Raw genomic sequence first — 24,489 nt, 5'->3', positions numbered from 1 at the left:
GAAAGACGGAGTCAAACAAGATGAGCAGGCCTGGGTAGATTGTGATCAGTAACAGAAGAAATACCTGTATTAGTAAGATCAGAAATTCATTGGAATATTCAGTATTTGTCATGTAGAGTATACTGTAACTCCTCTTGGATCAAGTATGACATGTGCTTAAGTTCCTGTGTTCTTTAAGTATTTAGCTGCTTTCATTTCTTGATCCTAAACCTTATCTTCTAATTTGGTTTTTCACCACCATCCTTTACATTTTCTCAACTAACAGTTTTTCTATACCACCTCCAACTTACGAAAAAAAATCAAAAAGAAAACAATTCCCACATTAGCCATGCTTCAAAATTTCATGTCTTATGATTCATCCTCAATCTTTCTCATTTAGCTGATGGATAGCAAGAGTTCATCATCAGTCTTATGGAATCATGCTTGGTCATTGCATTGATGTATAATTTTTAAGTTGTCTTTACAATATAGTTATAATTTATTCTTCTAGTTCTATCACTTCCTTCTGCCTCAGTTCATACATACCTTATCAGGTCTTCCTAAAACTACCTTTCATTATTTCTTGTGGCACAATAGTATGACATTACAATAACATATCATAATTTGTTTAGCTATTCCAATTTATAGACACTCCCATAGTTTCCAGTTTATGGGTCCTTTTTTTTCCTTTTATCTCTGCATATAGGCCTATTAGAGATATTTCTGGGTCAAAAGGCCTCAAGTTTTTTGAGGCACAGTTCCAAAATACCTTCTAGAATGGCTATGCCAATTTATAGCATCACCAAAACTATACCTACCTTTGGGTTAAAGTCAGAGCACTAAAAGCATATTGAATGAAAAGTTCTTTGTAGAATTATTTACCATTCCTATCCCCAAATACCTTGACCAAGTTCATTTTGTTTATGCATGTCAAAAGCATTGTGAAGAGAGATGACCAAGTATCCCATTAAGTGTTTCTTGTTTACCATTAGACTTTATTTGTCTCTCCAAAGAGAACCTACGTTCCTTTTATCATCTGGTTACTTTGCCAGGAAGAACGTCAACGATGATTTACATCCTCTAGCAGTATAAGGCACTGGTTGATGCTTAAGGGTCTCACATTTAGAATATCAGGAGTACATGTTTCTTCATGAGCTAAAAATTTACTACATAATACACACTGACATTTTGAAATATCTTAGTCTATAGCTGATGACAAATTTAAAAGATTTACACTGCTGTATAGAAGACCTTAATAAAAACATATATCCCTCACTGAAGTCTTACTATAATATCATATGGAAGTGATTCTGGGCTCTTAAAAACTGTGCCTACAAAATATAAGTTGTGGCAAGACTTCAGCTATGTGCCTGGTCATGGACTCTATGTCTGCTGGATGAAGACCAGTATAGTTAAATTTGAAGAAACTCATCATCATACCAGCTATAAACTAATTTTTCAACCACAGAAGTTCAACCACCTACCAAATCAAAGGAAGATTATAAGGAGGAACCACAATGAATAAATCATTCTAACCTGCCCCCTTCAAAGACACCTATATAATTTTGAAGATTCGGTAGAGAATTAAAGAATTAGAATTACCAGTCCATGCTGCAGATTGAGTGAGCAAATACTGTTGAGTCCAATTCTCTCATTTTAGAACTGAGGAAACTGAGTCCAGAGAAATGAAATGACCTCTTCAAGATCAGTCAATTAGTGACAGAATTAGGACTTGAAACTGGTTTTCTGGACAACAGGTCCTGTATAACTTACATCACACATTCATCACCATCTTCACCATAGCTTTACAATGGATATCACAAAAGAACACATTAGAAGTTCATACCAACCTCATAGGCATGGCGACTGCCTAGCCTAGGTGAACTGGAAGACTGCTTCAAGCTCTCAAAATGTGTGGCACAGTATAAAGTCCTAGATTTCAAGTCAAAAGTTTGGATCACATCCCCACTTTCCCAGTTGTTCTCCTTGGATACATAACAATGCTTGATCCTCAGTTGTCTCAAAGTATCCTTTGAAATAATCTAGTGCTATCTTATAAGTGAGGAAACTGAGTACCAGGGAGGTGAAGTGACTTGCCAGATAACTCATTTATATCAAAGCTGGGTTATGGGGCAGCTGACACTGTGTCTGTATAGAGCTTAGCTGCCTTGGCTTTTCTCCACAGGCAGGTCTGGTTTGGTAAAATCAAGGGCATCTGGCATTCTTGTAGTAGCCCTGGGCCCAAAAGACATTTCAGTAGCCCAGGCCCCAACCACACTGGCTGATGCTTACACTAAAACCAAGATTTCTCTGCATCTAAAGATAGTTTTTGATGTTTGGTGTGAAAATGAGAACATTAAAAAGATGCTGAGGGCCTCAGACATTATCTGGCCCAAGTGTTTCACCACAAGATCCAGAGATGGAATGATTTGTCAAGGACACACAGCTACCTCATATTAAAGTCAGGATTAGAATCCTGATTATATGACTCAGATCAAAAATCTTTCCCTCATACCACTTAGGACATTGTTGGGGAAACCACTGGTTTGGGTAGAGTGCATACAAATTTGAAAGGTTTAATGTTTTGGCACCAAACTATTTATCTCAGTGGTATCACAGTCCATATTCACTAGCTTAAAACAAAAACGAATCTTTCTTTACAATCTCTACACCCTTCTGAACTGCTGAGACAAATGGAAAGGACCAGCCCTGGGAGGAACTTTAAGGCACCCAGGCAACTTAAGAATTCCTGATCACAAAAAGTAGGTTGAACTAAAATGTCAGGGGAATCAGGAAGTAAAAGATTCCCCAGCTCCCCCTATTACCTGGCAGATGGTCATTGGGACTGTGCTACAGGATAGGGGGGAGAACAGGGGCCTGAGTGTCCCAGAGAAGGCTACTTGGGAGAACATGAATAAGAGGGAGCCATCAGTTACACTATAAAATGAGATATGTCCAGCCTCATGATCTAGAAAAATCCCCACTCGCCGAGGAGCCTCTCTAAGCGGAATGCAAGTCCGGTCAGGAGAATAGTAATAGTTTCCAAAGAATACTAGGATCCAGAATCCATTGCCAGTGGACAATTCCCCTGTCTCCTTTCTGTTCACATTTTCTTTACAAACTCCCAGAGCCCAATCAACCCTCTCCCCAACCTCCACCTCCCAGTAGTGTCTCCCAGAAGTGAAGCCTTCACGACCAAGCACACAAGGACCAGGATCAAATCTCTCCTGGTTGTCAGGCAATGCTTGCCGGATGTCCCCCCGCCTCACACTTCTCCCGTCTTCAGAGAGAACCAGTTCAGGATTTGCTGTATCTGGGTCCAGAGTCACATCTCCTGTAGAGAGAAGCCAATAGCCATTCTGAGGTCTTAGAACATAAGAACCGCTAAAATGGGTTAGGTCGTAAAGTAAATTCAACTCAGGAATATTTTATTGGGTACTGAAGGATAATATGATGATGTTAGTATTATAATGCTCTTGGGGCAGCTAGGTGGCGCAGTGGATAGAGCACTGGCCCTGAAGTCAGGAGGACCTGAGTTCAAATGCGGCCTCAGACACTTAACATTTACTAGCTGTGTGACCCTGGACAAGTCACTTAACCCCAATTGCCTCACCAAAAAAAAAAAAAGTATTATAATGCTCTTTTCTCATAATAACCCTATGAGGTAGGGGGAAGAGAAGGTATTGTAATCTTCATTTTATAGAGGGAAGAGTAGGTATTATGATTCCTATTTATAGGTAGGAGTAAGCCTCTAACTCAAGTCTAATGTGGCATCACATTAGTCCTTCCACATTATATCCTCAAAATTCAACAAACATTTATTAGAGTGATATATAAGGAAAGCACTTTATTAGGCACTGAAGATAAGACAAAAATGAAGTAGTCTCTGCCCTCACGGTGCTAACCTTCTACACAGATAAATGAATACAAGATAAATTGATGAAAGAGGGAATATTAACAACAGAGGGAATCAGGAAAGGCTTCAAGTATAAGGTGGCACCTGAACTGAGCCTTGAAGGAAACTTGGGATTTTGGAGATGATGAGGGAGTGAATTCACGTAAGGTAGGTGTTAAAATACAGAGTTCTGGAGAACGCGATTCTATTTCTTGTTGTTTGGCTAAAGCAAAAACAAAGAGAGGTAATAGCAGAGTGAGTCAGAAGAGATGAGTGCAGCAGTTTGTGGAAGGCTTTCAATGCTGGACTGAGGTTGTTACTTTATCCTAAGTGGCAAAGACACTTAGGGATAGGGGTGGAATGGGGGGAGGGCTATATTAATGAAGATTTCTTAGCAGAGGAATGACATTGGTTAGATCTGTGCCTCAGGATGATTTTTTTGACAACTGTGGGGGGCATAGACAAAAAAGGAGCCTCATCAAAGTCTTTTAGTGGGAGTCAATTAGGGGATCCTTTTGAAAGTGCAGTTCAGAGTTGATGAGAGTACGAATTAGGGTATTATGTGAATGGAAAGGAGATATCTTTGGGAGATGTCAGTGGGGGTAAAATTGACAAGATTTGGCAACTGAGTGGTTATAGGGGGTTAAATGAAAATGAAATCAAGGATGATAATAAGGTTGTGAACTTGAGTCATGCCCTAAACAGAAATAGGGAAATGTAGAGGAGAGATAGATCGGAATGGAGTGAAATGTTTTGTTGTTGTTTTTTTTTTTGGGGGGGGCGGGGGGAGGTAGGAGAGGGAAGAGGATCAATTTGGTTCTGAATATGCCAAGTTTGAGAAGTTTATAGGTCAATCATACATGCCTGTCCAGCAGGCCAAGTGGGACTAAGGTTTAAGAGATTAGGGTTGGAGATAGATATTTAAGAGTCATCTGCACTGAAAGGATGGCCGAACCCCCTGGAGCTAAAGAGATCACCAAAGAGAAGAGAAACTCCCACACTAAGTGGATGTTGACCTATTAAAGAAGACTGAAAACTAACAGTAAGGTGGGAGAACCAGGAGAAAGAAGTATCACAGAAACCAAGTAGAATGGTGACTATAACTGAGAAAGGGTCACCAAAAGGCTTCTTAGGGTTTTTTTTTTAAGTTTCATTTGAAGGCTCTTGGTGTTGGTTTGTTTCTTTTTAAACCATGGTTATTTCCTGACCTATCACTCAAACACTAAATCCTTCCTTGGAAGAAAAACAGTTAAGCAAAAACCAACCAGCACTGTCATGATGACATTTCTCATCTGACTGCAAGACCTTGGGACTTCTCAACTTGTAAGACCTCATATCACTGCCTCTCAGATTGGAGGGTCAGGGCATGAACTCCAAACCATCTTTGAAGATCAGCTCAGGTATTTCGCCATTTCTCACCTGGCTGCACTACTTTGGGCCTCCTCTCCTAAGTTCCCTACCTTTTCAGCTTCCTTTTCTGTGTTGTGTATTCCCCATTTAGACTGTGAGGTCCGTAAGGGCAGAGAGTGTTTTTCTCTTTCTGGATTTGTATCCCCAGCACTTAGCACAGTGCCTGGCATATAGTAGGTTTAACTACTGACTATGTAAAAATTGCCTCAACTAGTTGAAACAAAAGGCAATTGGATTTAGAAGCTAAGAGAAGACTGTTAACTTCAGAGAGAGCAGTTTCAGTTGAATGGTGGATCAGTAGATTAGAAGTCAGGGTCAAGTGAAGGTTTTTTAAAGATGGGAGAGGGGGAAGATCTGGGTATGTTTGTAGAGAAAAGGCAAGAAGCTCATGGGAAAAGAGAGACTGAAGATGAGGAGACAGGGGATGATTCTCAAGTAAATGAAAAGTAAGAAGATAGGAAGGCAATGTGGCCTAATAGAAAGCATGCTCATTTTAGAATCAAAGGACTTATGTTCAATATTAACTCTACCACTGTGTGTCCCTGAGCAAGCGTCTTAACTTCTCTGGGCTTCAGTTCCTCATCTGTAAAAAGAGAGTTGGACTAAAAGATTTCTAAGATCCATTCTAGCTCTAAATCCATTATCTGATCCGATCAATCATACAAGTAGAGTGACTTCAGCAAGGAGAATGGCCCTTTCTTCCATATGTTATAGACAGGAACAAAACTGGGGACAGTGTAGAAAGCTTCTGAGGTATAGAGTAGGGGAGAAGAGGGAGGAATGCTGCAGGGAGCTTGGGAAACAAAAGTCTGGAATGTGGCAATTGTCACAGAAAAGTCAATTAAGGAAGAATAAAAGTATTAAAATGCATCACTGAGGTTCTGACTGAAAAATATAATGAATCTGTCCTAGACCCAGTTGATAGATATAACTAGCAAAGATGATAAAAGAAGAAAATGACGGGCAGCTAGGTGGCACAGTGGATAAAGCAGTAGCCCTGGATTCAGGAGGACCTGAGTTCAACTCCAGGCTCAGACACTTGACATTCACTAGCTGTGTGACCCTGGGCTAGTCACTTAACCCTCACTGCTCCAGAAAAAAAAAGAAGAAAATGACTAATATTCAGATATGGGAAAACAGGTATAATCACGCACCAATAGGTGGAGCTGTGAAGTTCATTCTAGCCATTCTAGAAAACAATGCGGAAATATGCCAGAAAAATGACCAAACTGTGTATACCTTTTGACTCAGCTATATCACCACTATGCTTAGAGCCCAAGAAATCAAAGAAAGAAGAAAAACACCCATATACACACAAAAATAAATTGGAAAAGAAGGGGCTGTCTTACCATAGAATACCTAAACAAAACCGTGGTAGGTGAAATTATGAAAAAGACAACTTTTGTGAAAACTGGAAAGATGTTTATGACCTGATACAAAGAAAAGTTAAAAAAACTAGAAAAACAACTTATACAATAACAAAGTTATAAGACAACTTTGAAAGGCTTTACAACTCTGATCAATGTAATAATAAACCCTGACTCCAAAAGAATGAAGATGAAACACACCACTCAATTCCTGGGAGAGCAGTGGTGCACTTAAAATGAAGAAAGATGTACTGGCAGACATGCAGACATGGCCTATGTAGGAATTTTATATAGATACATACTGAAAGATTTTTGCTTGGTTTTCTAATTTGCTCAATGGGGGTGGCATAAATGGAGGGAACAGATAAATATAAAAATATTTGTAATCTTAAAAAAAATAGAAAAGCAGGGGATTACCTTGACATATGGATTAACATGGATCATGATCAAACAAGGGATAAAGAGGATCATAAAAGATAAAATGAGTTTGATCACATAACATTAAAAAGTTTCTGTACTAACCAAATCAATGTACCATGGCTCCGCCAAAAAAGCCATACGCAAAAAGAACGAGCCCCCCCCCCCCCCAGCTGGGTGGCACAGTGGATAAAGCACCGACCCTGGATTCAGGAGGACCTGAGTTCAAATTCGGCTTCAGACACTTGACACTTACTAGCTGTGTGACCCTGAGCAAGTCACTTAACCTTCATTGCCCCACCAAAAAAAAAAAAAAAAGAACTGAGAAGCTTTGGAGTCCAGTGTGTTTGCAATGATATACTTAATTCAGTCTCTAAGGTAATCAGCTGAGGTAGAGATACTAAACTAGGTACGAATGAGACATTCATAGTGATTAGAGAAACATAATTTAGGGTTGAAAGGAAGCCAATCCTATCATTTTACACGTAACCCTGGAATCATGAAAAAATCCAACTATATTCAAGAACAAGAAAACACGTAATATTGGCAATTAATTTTTTTCAGCCACTGCAACTGATAAAAACAAAGATTAAGTTGCAGTGATTATAATTTACACTGTTGGAGGGAATGTCCACACTGATAAAAATCACAATCCTAAGAAGAATAAGCCTCTGAAGTCATTTTCCTCCCAGATTAAATAATTAAAATTTTATGTTTATGTCTTTCCTCATGGGGAAACTGCTTCCATTTCAGATGTTAATTGAAAAATGGCTTCTGGAGTTCTCCATTCTGGGTAGTGAAACCACATAGAATGAGACATTCATAGTGATTAGAGGACTGTTAAAAACTACATAAGCCGGAGCAGCTAGGTGGCACAGTGGATAGAGCACCGGCCCTGGATTCAGGAGTACCTGAGTTCAAATCCGGCCTCAGACACTTGACACTTACTAGCTGTGTGACCCTGGGCAAGTCACTTAACCCTCACTGCCCCGCAAAAAAAAAAAAAAAAAAAGCTACATAAGCCAAGGAAAGATTGTAGGGCCGCAAGTGAACAGCTAGTGTCTTCAGAATCTTTGATGCTTAAGCTAGTTCTGTTCCTTACTTTCTTTCTTAGGCTGTTGGTCACGATCTTGCTCTCATTTTCTCCCAGTTATATGATCAAACAGATCCCTAAAGAAGGAAATGGATCATGGCATCTGACTCAGTAATCTTCCCTTCTTCCACCTAAAATCCACTAACCAAGGCTTCCAACTATCACCTCTCTTTCTTCCTAAACATCTGCTTCATAGCCGTGTACTACATTCCTTGGTTTGTGACTGTTGTTCCCTCCATTCCTTCTCTTTCTGCAATTCCCTTTTAGTTGAGGACAAAAAAGCTTTGTCATCAGATGTAAACTTCCTCAATGTTCCTCTTGACAATTTCTCTATTTCCATCCCATTCTTTCCTCCCGATTCAGAGAAAGTGAATTTTCTCCCTTCCAAGGTTAATTCTCCACTTGTCTTCAGAACCTTTTCTGACATGCTATCATATTTATAACTTCTCAATTATATTCTTTCTCATGGTCTTTGGTACCATCGATCCCAATTTCCCATTGAACCTTTAAGTCTTTATAACCTACTCCCCCCGCCACCCCATCTTGCAACCCTTACCTTCACTCCCATCTCTTTCATTTGCCTCTTACTGCCTAACTTCTTAGGAATAGTCTACTTCTGTTTTCTCTTTCTTCCAACAGATTCATTCCCTAAGCAACTCCAATCTTGTTTCTGTTACAACTACTGTCTCTCAAACTCCTTGACCTTCCAATTCCCAAATACAGTAGCTATTTTCTCATCTACCCTGCTTCATTTAACACTGTTTACTCTCTCCATCTTTTAACTAATCTCTATCCTGAGTTCCCAAGACCCTCTACTCTTAAGAGCCCTTTTCTTTGATCTCTGTGTTTCTCTTCCACTGCCTCATTTTCCAAAACACTAAATGATGGAATTTCCCATTATCCTATCCTTAATCTATTTTTTCCCTATTTGCTTTTTTATTTGCTTTTTATTTCAACCATTCCCATTGCTTCAAATATCAATTTTATACTGATGACTCCCAATCTCTTTTCCGAGTTTGATCATTACTTCATTTGTCTCCTGAATACTTCCACATGGATCAACAAATTAAATTCAACACATCCAAAATTGACCTAATAATCTTCCCCCCAAACCTACTCCCTATCCTTTCTCTTCCACATGTAGTGACTAAGTGACATCCTTTTAACACTGCCATCACTAGTTTTGGTCTTCTGTTCACCTTATTAATCAAGATATAAAGCTACAACAACTACAATTAGCCTTCTAATAATGGCCTTTTTTCCTACAGGCAATCTGCCTACATATCATTGCTAGATTAATTTCCTAAAGTATGGCTCAGAATCAAGTTGTTGCCTTGTTCAAAAATCTAAATATTAGCAAAAAAAAAGTTTAAACCTTTGTTTTGAGTGAGTTCAAACTAAGTGCCACTTCTATCTAGATGACCTAGGAATTCAGACAATGCTTCACCTTCACATCTCGTATACCTGTTCATCTAGATCATTCTACCTAACACCTGCCACAGGATGTATAATCCCCTTTTTGGCCCTTTGCAATTCATGTTCTGAGCAGCAACACAGTAATTAAATCAACAGAATTTCTGGAAAGGGACTATCGATCGACTTTTCTATATGTCAACCCACCATCCTGTGACTACCCTGAACAAAGTTCTATTCCATGGCCACAAGTCTATCTATGTTGTCTTTTATTAGAATATAAACTTCTTGAGGGTAGGGGTAGTCTCTTTGTGTTTGTATCCCAATACTTAGCACAATGCCTGGCACATAGAAAATGCTCATTGACTGACTGATCTTCCACTACTTTATTCATGCTATAATTGTATCCTAAATATACCCTGAAGTATCTTAACTCTGTGTGCCTTTGCTCACCTTGCTGTCTCCACCTAAAATTGGCTTCCTTACCAGCTGAATATCTACCTCTCCTTAAGACCCTAAATAAATGTCAGTTCTTCCCCAAAGCATTCCCTTTTGATCTCTCCAACCAGAAATGGCAGTGTGGGGGGAAGAGATTAAACATGTTTGCCCCTATTAAGATAAAATTAGTTAAGAACCTACTACTGTGTCTCTATTATTGTGCTAGATACTGACAGATCAAGTTTGCCTAAGACACGGTTCCTGCCCTTATTAAACTTACAGTCTAAGAGAAGAAGATAATGTATATATAATGACAATCCAATGATAAAAAGAATAACATAAAAGTACATTAGAAAGGTACAAGTACTTTGGGAACTCTTGAAGGTAGAAAGGTCATCACTGACTTGACAGGTTAGGAAAGGGTTATGTAGAATAGTGGCATTGGAGAGTTGGGCTTTAAAAGATGGGTAGAGGAGAAAGGTATCTCAGAGAGCCATGACTCTGTGTCATGCCTTCTCCCCATGAAAAGTCCAAGGACTTCTCTCTTGGTATCCTTTCCCTTGCACCTAAATAAACTATTATTTTATTCTTGAAAAAAAAAAAAGATGGGTTGAAATTCAGCACATGAATATGAGCAAGTTTCCAGGCTTATGAAAAACAAGAAACAAGTGATCTTTCCCATCCCTGCCCTAACATGCACTAGACTTAATTATTCAATTACAGTGTTTACATGTCTTATCTCTCCATCTAAACTGTAAGTTCCCTAGAAAGGGGTTGGTTACATGCTGTCATATGGTTCTTTGTATTCTGCCCACTGCAGTGCCTAGCATAATACGTCACACAAAGCAGGGGAGTAGGTGTAGAAAACTGAAGGGCTGAGTCACCTGCCTACAATTTATCACGGAAAGCCCAGAGGATGTTCTATATGGTACCCCAGAAGAAGCATGAGAATAAATAGACCAGGAAGAAATCTAGCAGGAATTTGAGCCTAATGAAAACCAGTCACTTCCCTCCACATACCTCTGTTTGGTCTTCAAGAAAATGTGTGTGTTTATGGGTTCAAGTAGGTTAATAGGCCTAAAAACTGGTCAATTCAGGATCCCACTTACCTCGGAATCTCCTCAGCATTTCTACCAACCCGGGGACCCTGCAGACAGTCCTTAATTCCATGGAAACGACTTCTGGCAGCTGCAACTTCACATCCTGACTCCTAGGATAAGCATAGGTCCCACCTGGCTCAGCCAATGAGCATTTTCCCACTCTCCCACCCACCCACCCTTCTAACAGAAGTAAAGGATACCACATACCTACGCAGTACATCTCTCACATCCTATGGGAAAAAGAGAAAGTCAACAGTGAGCAGGGAGGACAGGAACTCCCATTATTCTCACTAGTATATCAGAGGCTAATTACCTTTGCTCATAATCTAACTCCTTAGAGATACAAAAACAGCATAAAGCCAAAAGCTAATTTAAAAAATTCCACTAATTATTTTGGGTGAATCTCTTTTTCACCCTGGTGGGCTGGACTTTTAAGATACTATCTCCAAAAGTTGCTTTTTCTTCCTCTCCCTCCTTTCACCTTTGTATGAATTTTGATGGACCCAGAATTCAATTAGAGAGGAAGAGCAGGCAGGAGAGAAATATCTCTAATATTCCTAAGACACTCCTCAATTTTCTGCAATGTGATTCCTGGCCTTATCACCCAACTGAAAATGTTCTGTCCAAATTTCTTAGTGATGATCTTATTTTAATCCTCATTCTTCTGGTCCTCTCTAAAGCATTTGGCAATGTAGAGCAGCATCTCCTTCTGATTACTCTCTCCTTTCTGGGATTTCATGACACTGTTCTCTATTGGTTCTCCTACCTATCTGTTCCTTCTCAGTTTCCTTTACTACATCACCATTCATATTATACCTCCTAAGCGTGGGTGTGCCCCAAGTTTCTGTCCTAGGACCTCTTTTCTTCTCTCTAGATACATTCATACTTGGTGACCTTATCAACAACCATGGGTTTAACTGTCATCTCTATGCAGATGTTTCCCAGATCTATACATCTAGCCCATGATCTTTAAATCTAGCCTATTGGATACTGTAAACAGACTCTCCCAGAGATATCTCAAACTCAACACCTGCAGGAGAGTACTTGTTATCTTTCCTTAAAAACCCTCCCTTTTGGGGCAGCCAGGTGGCACAGTGGATAGAGCACTAGCCCTGGAGTCAGGAGGACCTGAGTTCAAATCCGGCCTCAGACACTTAACACTTACTAGCTGTGTGACCCTGGGCAAGTCACTTAACCCCAATTGCCTCACTAAAAAAAAGAAAAGAAAAAAAAAACCCTCCCTTTTAAGGAACTTCCTTATTTCTATCACCTTTTCCCAATCACTCAAATTTCCAACCTTGGCAACAACCTCAACTCTTCTCTCTCCCTGACTTTACATACCTAATCAGTTGCCAAATCTTGTCATATCTACCTTTACATCTCCCTTATCTGTTCCCTGCTCTCTACTCACTTGGCCACCACTCTAGTTTGGCCCCAGGAATATTCCAAGAGCCCTTTAACTGATGTATCTGACTCAAATATGGCTCATTCTCCTCTCTATTTCATTCTCTACACAGCTGACAAACCAATTTCCATCTAAGGGCTAGGTCATGTTATCCCCTACACAAAAACACTACAAGAGTTTCTTACTGCATCTAGGCTCACATATGAACTCCTCTCTTTGCCATTTAAAGCCCCTCACAACCTGGTTCCAACCTCCCTTTTCAGCATTATATAATACTCCCCTTCCTATACTCCAGCCAAACAGGCCTACTTGATGTACCTCACATATGACATTTGATCTTCTGTCTATGCCTGGAATGAACTCCACCCCCCTCACCTCCAATTCTTAGAATTCTTTTCAAACTCAGATCAAGCACCACTCTCCATATGAAACCGTTCTAAATCCCAAACCCCTAACCACAAGTGGCTAGTACTTTTTCTTCTCTCCAGTCAGTCAATTAATAGCATTTTTTAAACACTTATTATGTGCCAGGAACTGTGCTAAGTACTGGGGATACAAAAAGGAAAAAGATAGTCCCTGCCCTCAAGGAGTTCACAATCTAATGGAAGAGACAATAAGCAAACAAATATGTGTAAACAAGCAGGATAAATAGGAAATAATTAAGACAGGAGAAGCACTAGAAATAAGAGGGCTGAGAAAGGCTTCCTATAGAAGATTGGATTTTAGTTGGATCTTAACATAAGCCAGGGGGGCCAGTTTGAGATGAGAGCATTCCACGAAAGGGGCACAGTCAGAGAAACTTCCAGAGCAGAGACATGGAGTGTGTTGCTGGTGAAACAGCATGCAGACTAGTGTCACTGGATCTAAGAGTAAACAATAGGTTTTAAGGTGTAAAAAGACTAGAAAGGTATGAGGGGGTTAGGCTGTGAAGGGCAGAGGATGTTATATTTGATCTTAGAGGCAATAGGAAGCCATTGGAGTTTACTGAGTAGGAGGGAGGGAAGGGGAACACAATCAGCTTTTAGGAAAATCAGTTTAGTGGCTGAATGGAAGACGGATTGGAATAGAAAGACTTGAGATAGGTAGACCCACCATTAGGTTATTTCAACAGTCCAGGCATGAGGTAATAAAGGTCTGCACAAAGTGTTAAAACAGTGTCAGGAGAGAAGGGGGCATACTGGAGAGATGTTGCCAAAATGAAATTTATAGGCCTTAGCAACAGATTGGATATAGCTCGGGAAAGAAGTAGTGAAGAGTCAGGATGATGCTTAGCTTGCAAGCCTGAGGGATTGGGAGGGTGGTTCTGCCACTACAGTAATAGGGAAAGTAGGAGGAGGTAGCATGGGAGGGAAGACAATGAATTCCATTTTGGACATTCAGTTTGAGATGTTTCAGAGGCAGTTGGAGATGAGTGATTGGAGGTCAGCAGAGAGATCTGGACAGGATAGGTAGATCTGAAAATCATTACATAGAGATGGTAATTAAATTCATGAGTTAATGATATCACTAAATGAAAGAAAAGGAGGAAAAAAGAAGAAAAGCACAGGAGAGAACCCTCCACAAAGTACCCTGTACTTATTTCGTGTACACGTGTACACACACACACACACACACACACACACACACACACACATCTTGAGGGCAGGGACTGTTTCATTTTTGTTTTTGTGTCCCCATTGCCTCACACCATACCTAACACATAGCAGGCATTTAAAAATACTTGCTGACTTATTGATTGGATTGCCTTTGGGAAGTTGAGCTGTATTTTCAATAACTCCAAGCATTTCTCTGAAGCAAATATTCATCCAAATGTCTGTCTTCAAGATTCTTCTAGTGACACTGTATGGCTGTCAGACATAGAGCACTACAGCTTCAGGAGAATTAAAGTTACACCTGAAGGGCAATGGTGAGGCATTGGAGTGAGTACACTATAAAATATTATCAATGAGAACAATGGTGATAGACTTGGCTCTTCTCAGCAGTGCAATGATCCAAAACAGTTTCAAAGAACTCATGATAGAAAATGTCCAGAAAAAAGAACTGTGAATTATGAATGCAGATTGAACCATATTGTTTCTACTTTTGGACTGTTTTTTTTTCCTTCTTTTTTTTACGTTTTCCCCTTATGCTCTGATTCTTTTCACAAGATGACTTGTATAGAAATATGTTTAATGTGATTGTATATATATCAGACTGCTTTCCATCTCGGGGAGGAGGGAGGGAGAAAAATTGGAAACTAAAAATCCTGTGAAAACAAATGTTGAAAACTATCCTTATATGTAACTGGAAAATAACAAAATACTTTTAAAAAAATTATCAATGAAGAGATGCACAGAAGAGGAGCTCATCAGAAATGTATTCCTGGAAAAGGAGCTGGGCTGGTCATGGAGCAAGAATGAGAGCAAACCAATAGCCAGCCCCTGTGTTCACTGGTGTCTTTCTGAAGGATAAAGATAGTAGCTGCATAGGATAAGGAAGTCTGGTTGGGTGACCCCACTTTCAATTACGTGATCCTATATGGGGTTGAGACCCAGTTTAAGACACTTTGATCTAGTGGACCTTCTAGGAAAAGATAATCCCCCTGCAGGGCAAGAAACAAAGAGACTTGGGCTATCTTTTTACTTTTTTAGTGAGGCAATTGGGGTTAAGTGACTTGCTCAGGGTCACACAGCTACTAAGTGTTAAGTGTCCAAGGCTGGATATGAACTCAGGTACTCCTGACTCCAGGGCCGGTGCTCTATCCACTGTGCCACCTAGCCGCCCCTACCTTTTCTAATATACTGGGCTCCCTTGACACCCCCAGTTCAGAATTCTTCCTGATATCTATGTAGTGTGGAGATAGGTAGAAAGGTCTTTCTCATTTCTCTTATGCCTCTACCTTCTGGAGCTGATTCTTTTTTTTTTCTTTTCTTTTTTTTAGTGAGGCAATTAGGGTTAAGGGTCACACAGCTAGTAAGTGTTAAGTGTCTGAGGCCGAATTTGAACTCAGGTACTCCTGACTCCAGGGCTGGTCCTCTATCCACTGTACCCCCTAGCTGCCCCTTGGAGCTGATTCTTAAATGACAGGCTCTAAATAGTATATTCTGGCCAGACTTATTCAGTAACCTCCACATTATCTGATAAGACATCAGGGTATGAACAAGAACATACACAAAAATTGGAATGAAATTTTCTCCTCTGCACATCTTTCCTTTCTTATCACTGGGGAATCTCTTTTTGAGAAACTGGGGCTGAGTAAGAAATTCGATTCAATTCAACAAACACTTAATTATTTATGATGTTCAAGACAGCTAAAGAACATGATGTATATATGGGAGAGGGAGCAATAACTATAATCGTTTTTCCTTTTTCTCAGTCACTTCTCCTGGTTATATGACTTGAAATCCATTCCCCAGACCTCATCTTCTCCAGCCTTTTTTTCATGTCTGTTCTCTCCCTCCCTCCACTTCTGACAGGCCTGTGGTACTGATCCCAATCAGAATAATAAGCAGTGCCAAACAAGGTGGGTGATAGGTGGAGGGAAAAAAAAGGGAAAGAGAACAGGTTGTTCAAAAGAGAGACCTAAATGAAGCTACCTCTTCTACCTACAGGAGACCAATGACCCATTCAACTCAGGCTCTCTGCCATCTCTAACCTCTGTGCCTTTGAAATGAAAAGGAACTAAGGCTCACCTGCAACAAGCCCAAGGCAGGACGCTGACGTCTTTCCTCTAGCTCTGTGATCAGCTCTTCCAAGGAACGGCTCTGCTGAATCAGCTTAGCCTTGTTCTCTCTGAGCCTAGGCAGAGTCTCACTCTCTTCCTCCTCCAGCTTCTGCAGGAGCCTCTGCTCCTCCTCAGCCAGGAAGCGTCGAAGCTTAGCAAACTCAGCTGTAACGTTCTGTTTCTGGCTCTCCACCATTTTCTGCAGATCAAGAAGGGGAGAGGAAATCTCTGACTCAAGTCACCTCTGCACTTCTCCCTCTTTATTCCAACATGGTCACATTTGTTCTTCCTACTTAAGCACATTCCTCAAAGGCACATACTCCAGGGCCTGTGCCTGGGGGTTCCCTGGCCAGCCTTGCTCCCCTCCAGTCACTCACAAGGTAGGAGGACAGATGCCATTGTAGTTCCAGTCACTTGCCTGCCAAATAATACAGGTCTCCTCTCCCTGGGTCTGAAACTGCAGGGCTTCTCCCATTTGCTTCCTCAGGCGCTCAAGAGATTTCTCCAACTTTCCCTAGAGGAGAGATGAGACTGATTAACCACTGAGCAATACAGGAGCACCCAATCCTTCCCCGTTCCTTAGGGGAAATTCATTCAGTTTTATACTTTCCTTTTTCATCTCTATACAGATGGCTCATAACCCTGTAGTTTTAAGGCCCAACTTCTTAACCCAAGGTCTAGTCTGGTATCTCTGCTTACTAGACTTTGGTTTCTATATTCCATGTACAATGACACACTCTGTTCCATTCTTTTGCAATGGCCATCCCCATGCTTGGAATGTACAAAGAATTCCTCTCAAGACCCAGCTCTACATGTTACCTTTCCAATGATATCCCAATGCTGATACTCTTGCTAACCACTTTTCACTTATTTGGTATTCAGTCTATATATTTATATATGTATAGTCTCTCCCATAGAATGTGAGCTCCTTAATCTCCTTCCTTTAACTCTTTCATCTCTGGAACTTCGGCCTTGGGGTCTCATGATCCTGAATGGTGACTCCCTCACTTAGTCCATGATTTCAGATAGGCCCCATTCATGGTTCATTTAACATTCTCTTCCCCAGTTATCTTCTCTCATCATCTTTGAAGTCTGACCTTATAGTTATGGAAACATGATCATCTCTTCCATTGTTCCTGGAAGGGGTATGACAATCTCTTCCCCAGTGGCTGCACACCATCCTGGTAAGTTCCAGAAAAGTGTTCTTCTCTAGTTTCCATTTCTTATGTGTATTGTGTCCCCCTATTACAATGTAAGCTTCTTGTGGGCAAAGACTGTCATTTGCATTTTTCTCACCAGAGTTTAGGATTTTTTTCCCCCTCTCTCTATTCATTCCTCCAGTGGAAATTTTTTTTTGGGGGGAGGGGGGCTGTCCTCTATTTTATGGTCTCTATTAGAATAGTGTCTGGCACAAATAGAAGGCACATGATGAATGTCTTGATTATTCAAAGTTTGATTTTCCTAGGAAGGAAATAGGTAGCCAATAAACGACTGAAGAGAATAAATGACAACAAGATTAATCATGACAATAGTATGACAAAGGATGATTTGGAGAAGGAAGAAAGCAGAAGTATGAAGAGGTTTTAATAGTCTAGGCAAGTAAAGAGAGTGTGGTAGCAAGACAGAGGAGAGAGATGTAAGTTAAAGTCTTCCCTTTCATTCCTCTGTCACAATTCAATCAAGTATATATTAAGAGGGGCAGCTAGGTGGTGCAGTGGATAAAGCACTGGCCCTGGATTCAGGAGTACCTGAGTTCAAATCCAGCCTCAGACACTTAACACTAGCTGTGTGACCCTGGGCAAGTCACTTAACCCCAATTGCCTCACTTAAAACAAAAAAAAAGAAGAAGAAAAAAACTATATATTAAGTATCAAGCACATATATATCAGGCATGTAATAAATGCTAATAGATGTGCTAGGGACACAAAGACAAAAGAAATAGCCTCCTGCCCTCAAGAATCTGTGACTGGGTAAACATATACATATGGTATTAGCAAAATTAGAAGGAAATTTGAAAGGAAATGCCATAGCAGCTAGGGGGAAATCAGGAAAAGTTTTATGTAGACAATGGCACTTGAAGGGAGCCATGAAGAAAAACTAGGTATTCAAAGAAGCAGCAGTGAGTGCTGCAGTGAGTGCTGCAGTGAGTGCAAAGGTACAGGAAATGAAGTTTTATGTCTGAATCAGTTTGGCTGGACTGTAGTGTATGTGTGAAGGGAGTCATGAATAATGCTGGAAAAGTAGGCTGGGGAAAAGTTTGGAGAAATATACTAAAAACCTCCTTTTTCCACTAAAAAATCAAAATAGTTCTCTACTTAAAAAATCCTTTCCAGACTGTTGCCCTTAGGAAAACAGAGGGCAAGAACAAAATTGTCTAGTTGAGATCACTGTTCCCCACCTCTGGAAATGAAGGGTACTAGGGCCAATCTAAGCAGTGTCCTCTCTTTCTCTTTCCTGAAAGGATCAGGGTTATTGATTAGAGGAAAGAGGTCCCTTTGATTACTAAAAATAGCCAGTGCCCAGCTTGGGAGTCAGGAGGGATGGGGATGGAAATGCCCTTAAGGAAAGCAAAGAAGGATGAGTGGTTCTGATTATCTCAGAGTTCCTGAAAATGACTAACTCTTCCAGAATGGGGACACTCAAAAAACCTGTTTGGGGGTTGTGTGTTTGTTTTTTAAATCATAATTGCGACATCTTCCTTCCTTGTTCAAGATTCCCAAGTTACTTCAAGTTGTTTTGGAGGAGAGAGATGTTTGAGGACATGGAGAAGGGAGACTATCAATTGGGGCATTCCTCTCTCTAAGCTGGATATATTTGGATTTCAAATAATGTTAATAAAAAAAAACTGTTTCCACTAAACTTGTGCCTAAAACAAAGTATAGTATTATTTTTTTTTTTTGGTGAGTCAATTGGGGTTAAGTGACTTGCCCAGGGTCACACAGCTAGTAAGTGTTAAGTGTTTGAAACCAGATTTGAACTCAGGTCCTCCTGATTCCAAGGGCCCCTGCTCTATCCACTGCACCACTTAGCTCCCCCTAGTATTAATATTTTTCATCAACTTTAAATGCCAAGCATAGTTGATATTTGATCTTATACATTATTATCAACCAAAGCAAGTATCTGTTTTGAACATGGCACTCACAGAAAGTAACATCAGGAGAAGCAGCTTTTATGAAAATGTTTAGTTTTGAAGATGTTTATATGGCAATAAATGTAATCCAGGTAAGAAATCTGTATAAGTTGCACTGGGGAGTGATAGGAGGTGAATGCTGATCCTTTAAGTAAATGAGATTACTAAGGGAAATTATATACAAGAAGCAGTAGAAAGGAGAACCATGACCTGATGGGTTGAGACAAAGAGAAGCAGTCATTCAGCAAAGATGCAGAAGTACCAGGAAAGTATATCAAGGGAAGGCTTATCAACCAATCCAAAAATATTTCTTAGTTGCCTATTGTGTGCCAAGCACTGTGCTAGGTCCAAGGAAAACAGTCAAAAATCTCAAGGGGCTTACATTCAGAAAGAAGGTATAAATGCTGCTTAGAGGTCAGGCCTTAAACACACTAGCTGTGTGAGCCTGAGCAAGTCACTTAAACTATTTGACTCACTTTCCTCAACTGTAAAAATAGCAGCACCTATCTCACAGAGCTGTTATGAAGTATTTGTAAAGCACTTAGCACAAGGTGTGGCTCATAGAAGGAACTAGATAAATACTTTTGTCTCTCCCCCCCCACCCCCCAATCTTAAATACAGTGATGGAGAACAAAAACTAGATTACAGGAAGGACAGTGAGGAAATACAGACTACTTTTTCAAAGGTCCATTATAAGGGGAATTTTAAAAAAAGATGGGACAACAGGCAAATGGAATTGAAAGGTTCAGAGTTTTTTAGAATGACCAAGGACTGACATATTTTTAGGTGGGTAAGAAGCCAACAGAGAAGGAACTACTGAACTTGTATAGAACGGAAGTGGGGGGATGTGTGTGCAGGATAATAAAATTCTAGGGAATGCAGGGGAGATCAAGTATATGGGCAGAACAATTAATAACTAGCCTTAATGGGTATAGGTATCCTTTCCCAGAATGGAAGGAGAAAATGGGGGAAAATATTGAGAAATGATGAGGAATGAGTGTAGTTGAGAGTGCTTATGATAGGAAAAGGATGTTAAAACATTTCCATCACTGCTTGCAGGACTACTACCCAAACTCTTCATTATAGCTTTTGACATTGTCCACATATTCCAGTTCACCTTAGTGAACTTTACTTTCCACCACTCTCCAACATCAACCCTGAAATCTATCTTGGTCAGGCCTGGTATGGTTTCTTTCATTTCTCCTTTCTCTTGGCTTTCAAATCCTTATCCATCCTTCATGGCCCATTTCAAGTCAAATCCGTCTTTCTCTACTTTCCACTTCGGCATTCCAGTCCCAAATGATAGTAACTTGTCCTTTCTCTGACCTCCTACTTCAATTTGTCAAACCACTTATTTGGGCCCTCTATCATATACTTGTATATGATGCAAAGTTTCAAGTACCTAAGTCATTTTTTCACAAAAGACTTGAGGTTCCCTGAGGGCAGAGGCTTTGTCAAACACTTTTTTTTTAATGTTCCTCTCCTGTAACACCTAGTACAGCTAGCTATATACTAGGTATGGTACAGCTATATGATAGCTGATAAATATATCTTGTTAAAGAAATGACTAATTGGCTCAATAAATTATCACAAACTCAAGAATCTTATTTAACTGTTTATGGCTTAGGCTACCCAATAATCCCAAAATAGCCCCTGGTGGGCATTAAGCACAGGAATGGGCCTTTTGGAAGTACAAAAGAATCCATCATTACACTCCACATACGGGGCAGAACAAGGAAAGGAATAAACATTTATCAAATACTGTGTGCCAGGAACATGCTAAAGATTTTACAAATATTCCCCTTGATCTCATTTTGATCCTCCAATAATCCTGAGGTAGATCTTCACTGTACAGTTAAGAAAACTGAAGCCGACAGAGGTTAAATGATTTATCCAGAGTCACACAGCTAGTAAGAGTAACTGAATTTGAACTGGGGTCTTCCTGACTCGGGGGTCCAGCGTTCTATGCAGGGTGCCACCTAGCGGCCTCAAAGCATTTACTGACAGGAACTCAGAACTTAAAGACAGGAGGCAGCAGCAGCAGCAGCAGCTTCGAGTTGCCCTGAATTAAATAAATTGGTCTCTTGCTCTCCCGACAACTAAATGATTAACGCGCCTTTAGTCTTTCTGCAGGCTCTCTGCTTGAAAGCTTCTGCTTGCTCCAATTCCCCAGGTTTTTCTCCCATCACGCCTTACACTTCAAGGATCTTCTAGGTGTGGACACTTCCTCCACCAACTCAAGATCCTAGTCATGCAAGCAGAACTTTCCAGTGGCCAGTTAGATATATTAAGCCGAGGCAAAAACGATAGTAGTACAGGGTAGGAGAAAAAAGAAAACCAAAAACCCCAGACTCGCTGTCTTAGGAAACAAACCTACATCACTTATTCTTTGCCCCTGGACAAATCAGTATCTCTCTGGGCCTCAGCTTTCTCATCTGGAAAATGAGGGGGTTGGCTCTGATGGCTCCTGGGATTCCTTCCAGATCTAAATCTAGCATTCTATTGGGAGAAGTCTCTCTGAACTTAGCCAGGTGGTGCTCTACAGAAAACAGTGCAGTCAACCTGGCCCTTGAAATCCAAGATGAACTCTCTTCAGTTACTCTCGGAAAGGAGCTGTAAAACTAAGTTTCATCTGCTGTTCTCTCGTCCCCAGCCCTACAGAAAGGGCAGCGCCCCAGACCCAGAGATCTGGGTTCCATTAAAATCTGTCAAGTCGCGCCCCAGGGTTCCTTACCCCTTTCAGCGCCTGAGTGGGTAAAGGGCTGGTGCTAAGCCCCGGCCTTAGACTCAGGTGAGGGGACTGTCAGTTTCCCGTTCGGTCCCGGCCCTGGGACTTGGCCTCACCTTGTAGTTCTCTGCGGCTTCCTCGACAGGGGACATCCGGTGGGTCCAGTGGTCCCGGGAGCGCTCGCACGTGAGGCAGAGGAGCGCCTGGTCCTCCTCGCAGAAGAGCTGCAGCGGCTCCCGGTGCCTCCCGCACAAGCCCTGGGGCACAGGCGACGGCGGGTGCAGCTGCCGGGCCATCTCGGCCATCTTGGCCAGCGGTCTGTTGGGGCGCAGATTCCTTTGGGGGGACATCTCCCTGCACTCTGGGCATGGGAACGGGCCCTCGGCCTGTCCCCAGCAGCGGCTGATGCACTCCCGGCAAAAGTTGTGGCCGCAGTCGGTCATCACCGGATCCGTGAAGTAGTCCAGGCAGATGGCGCAGGTGGCTTCTTCCTGGAGGTTCGCCGACAGATCAGGGGCCGCCATGGCTGCTGCAAAGGGAAGGAGGCGGGAGGGAATCCGTCAGTCCGTCCGTCGCTCGGCGGATGGGGACGACCCCGGAGAGGCAAAGCTGAGAGTACCCAATCTTCCTAAAGCGAGCCCCGGGTTGAGCGCAGGGAGTGGCGCGTCCCCCCGCCCGTCCCAGCCAGGACGCCGAGGTGCAAAAAAGGGCGAGGAGCCCGTCTCGTCCCGGGAACGCTAGACAGTGTCCAAACTCCCCGCTGAGGGGTAACTTCGTCCGGGAATTGAAGGGGTGACAACCTCGGGGTAGATGGGAGGGGCGATCCGCCGAGCAGATCTGGGTAGGGGGCACCGGCTTCCAGCAGCTGGAAAGATGGAGAGGCCACGCGCAAAGACCAGCAGCCGCTACAATCCAAAGCAAAGGGGCGGGCACGCGAACGCCCGGGAGGGGAGTCCGGGTTGCAACGGGCAGAGGCAGCGGCAGGAAAAGAAGGAGGAGGCGGAAGCAGAAAGACGCGAGGCTTTTTTTTTTTTTTTTGGAACAACCCGCTTCGTTCTGGATTGGTCGGTTCCCATCACGGGATCTCGGCGTGCTAAGGGAGCATTTTGGATTGGAAAACGTTCTTCAGGTGACGTCAGCATCGTCACAGTGTTTTGGGAAATGAAAGTTTAGGGTCTTTGCCGGGGGCGGTTTGAGACAGAGGGCGTGGAAGAAATTTCCTTGACCTTTCTTCAGCTATATCATTGTGGGCCATCCCTTTCTACGGGGTCCTCTCACCTACCTGCGGTTCCGTGACACTGCTCCGTTGTGGTTGTGTCCTTGGAGTAGCTAGGTGGTGGAGTGGGTTAGAACTTGGGGGTTGGAGTCAGGAGGCCCTGAATTCAAATCCAGTCTAGGACCAAGTCACTTAACCTGCTTGCCTCAGTTTCCTCATTTGTAAAATGGGAGGGCTAATTACAACATCTATTCCCCAGGGTTGTTGTGCGGCTTAAATGAGATAACTGTAAAGTGCTTAGTGCAATGCCTGGTACTTAGCAAATGTTATATAGATGTGTCAATGCTCTTGCATGCATGTACTGACCCAGTCTGTATCCTCTTACGAGGGAGCTAGATGGTGCATTGGATAGAGTTCTGTGCCTGAAATTAGGAATATCTGAGCCCTTTTTAGGGCTGTGTATTCACCTTTGGTGTCCACCTATCACCCATCTCTCTCCTGTGGCTCTAAGAAGCTGTAGCATGCACAGCAACTACACTCCAGTAAGCTGTTTTTTAGCAGATGGCCTAAACCAGGTTGAGGGTAATTGACTCGAACCCTTCAGTGAGTTAGGGAGATGTCTACCCCACAGGGGAAGATTCCCCCCGACAGACTGGTTGCATGAGAACAATTTATGTTTCAAAGGCCAGGAAGGTGACTGTGGAGCTTGATTAGATATCAAAGATGCCAAGGTCATCCATTGCATCCCAGGCCATCACAAGTTGTCCTGCAGCTGGTCTTTGATGTCTCTGGAAGAGAGACTGAGGCTGATGATTTTGTGCAACATTGCCTCACTTAAAGCTAGTTCATAAGGAAATCATGACATCAAATTATGATGATATCACTGATCCACTTTAAAAAATTAAGGAAGAACAGCAGTAGCAGCATAATACCTGGCACTTATTAGGCACTTTTAAAATGCTTATTCCCTTCATTTTCCTCTTTTCTTGCTACTCAGTCTTGTTCTTGGTGATTTCACTAACACTCTCAGATTTGTGATAAGAGAATTTCTGCCTCAGGCTTCTTGCTTCCACTGTGCTAAGAAAAAACTGCGTCAGACTCAGTCTTGAACTTCCTGATACCATTTTTGTTATGTCTTCTGCTGAAGTTTGCAAAAATCAAGCTTGAGAAGTAAATTACTGCCCCAGTTTTGACC

The 24,489-nt window shown here is 41.7% G+C and overlaps 1 protein-coding gene across 2 annotated transcripts; it reads right to left on the bottom strand.

Moving 5' to 3' along the window:
• Nucleotides 1–91: 91 nt before the first annotated feature.
• Nucleotides 92–23,054, bottom strand: LOC122752597 (E3 ubiquitin-protein ligase TRIM11-like). Of its 2 annotated transcripts, XM_043999430.1 has the most exons (6): nucleotides 22,195–23,054; nucleotides 16,639–16,734; nucleotides 16,189–16,419; nucleotides 11,320–11,342; nucleotides 11,122–11,222; nucleotides 93–3,313 (listed from the first exon to the last, which is right to left on the bottom strand). In XM_043999430.1, exons 1-6 carry the CDS (start codon nucleotides 22,600–22,602, stop codon nucleotides 2,769–2,771), a joined length of 1,404 nt encoding a protein of 467 aa, XP_043855365.1. In that variant the 5' UTR covers nucleotides 22,603–23,054; the 3' UTR covers nucleotides 93–2,768. The 2 variants fall into 2 exon arrangements, with proteins under 2 accessions (XP_043855366.1, XP_043855365.1); XM_043999431.1 differs by lacking the exon at nucleotides 16,639–16,734 and having other exon boundaries at nucleotides 92–3,313.
• Between the last annotated feature and the right edge of the window lie 1,435 nt (nucleotides 23,055–24,489).

The sequence above is a fragment of the Dromiciops gliroides genome, chromosome 4, assembly GCF_019393635.1.
Source record: "Dromiciops gliroides isolate mDroGli1 chromosome 4, mDroGli1.pri, whole genome shotgun sequence".
In the NCBI taxonomy this organism is placed as follows: Eukaryota; Metazoa; Chordata; class Mammalia; order Microbiotheria; family Microbiotheriidae; genus Dromiciops; species Dromiciops gliroides.
The sequence above is the reverse complement of the archived record's forward strand: the minus strand, read 5'-3'. Positions and strand labels throughout refer to the sequence as shown.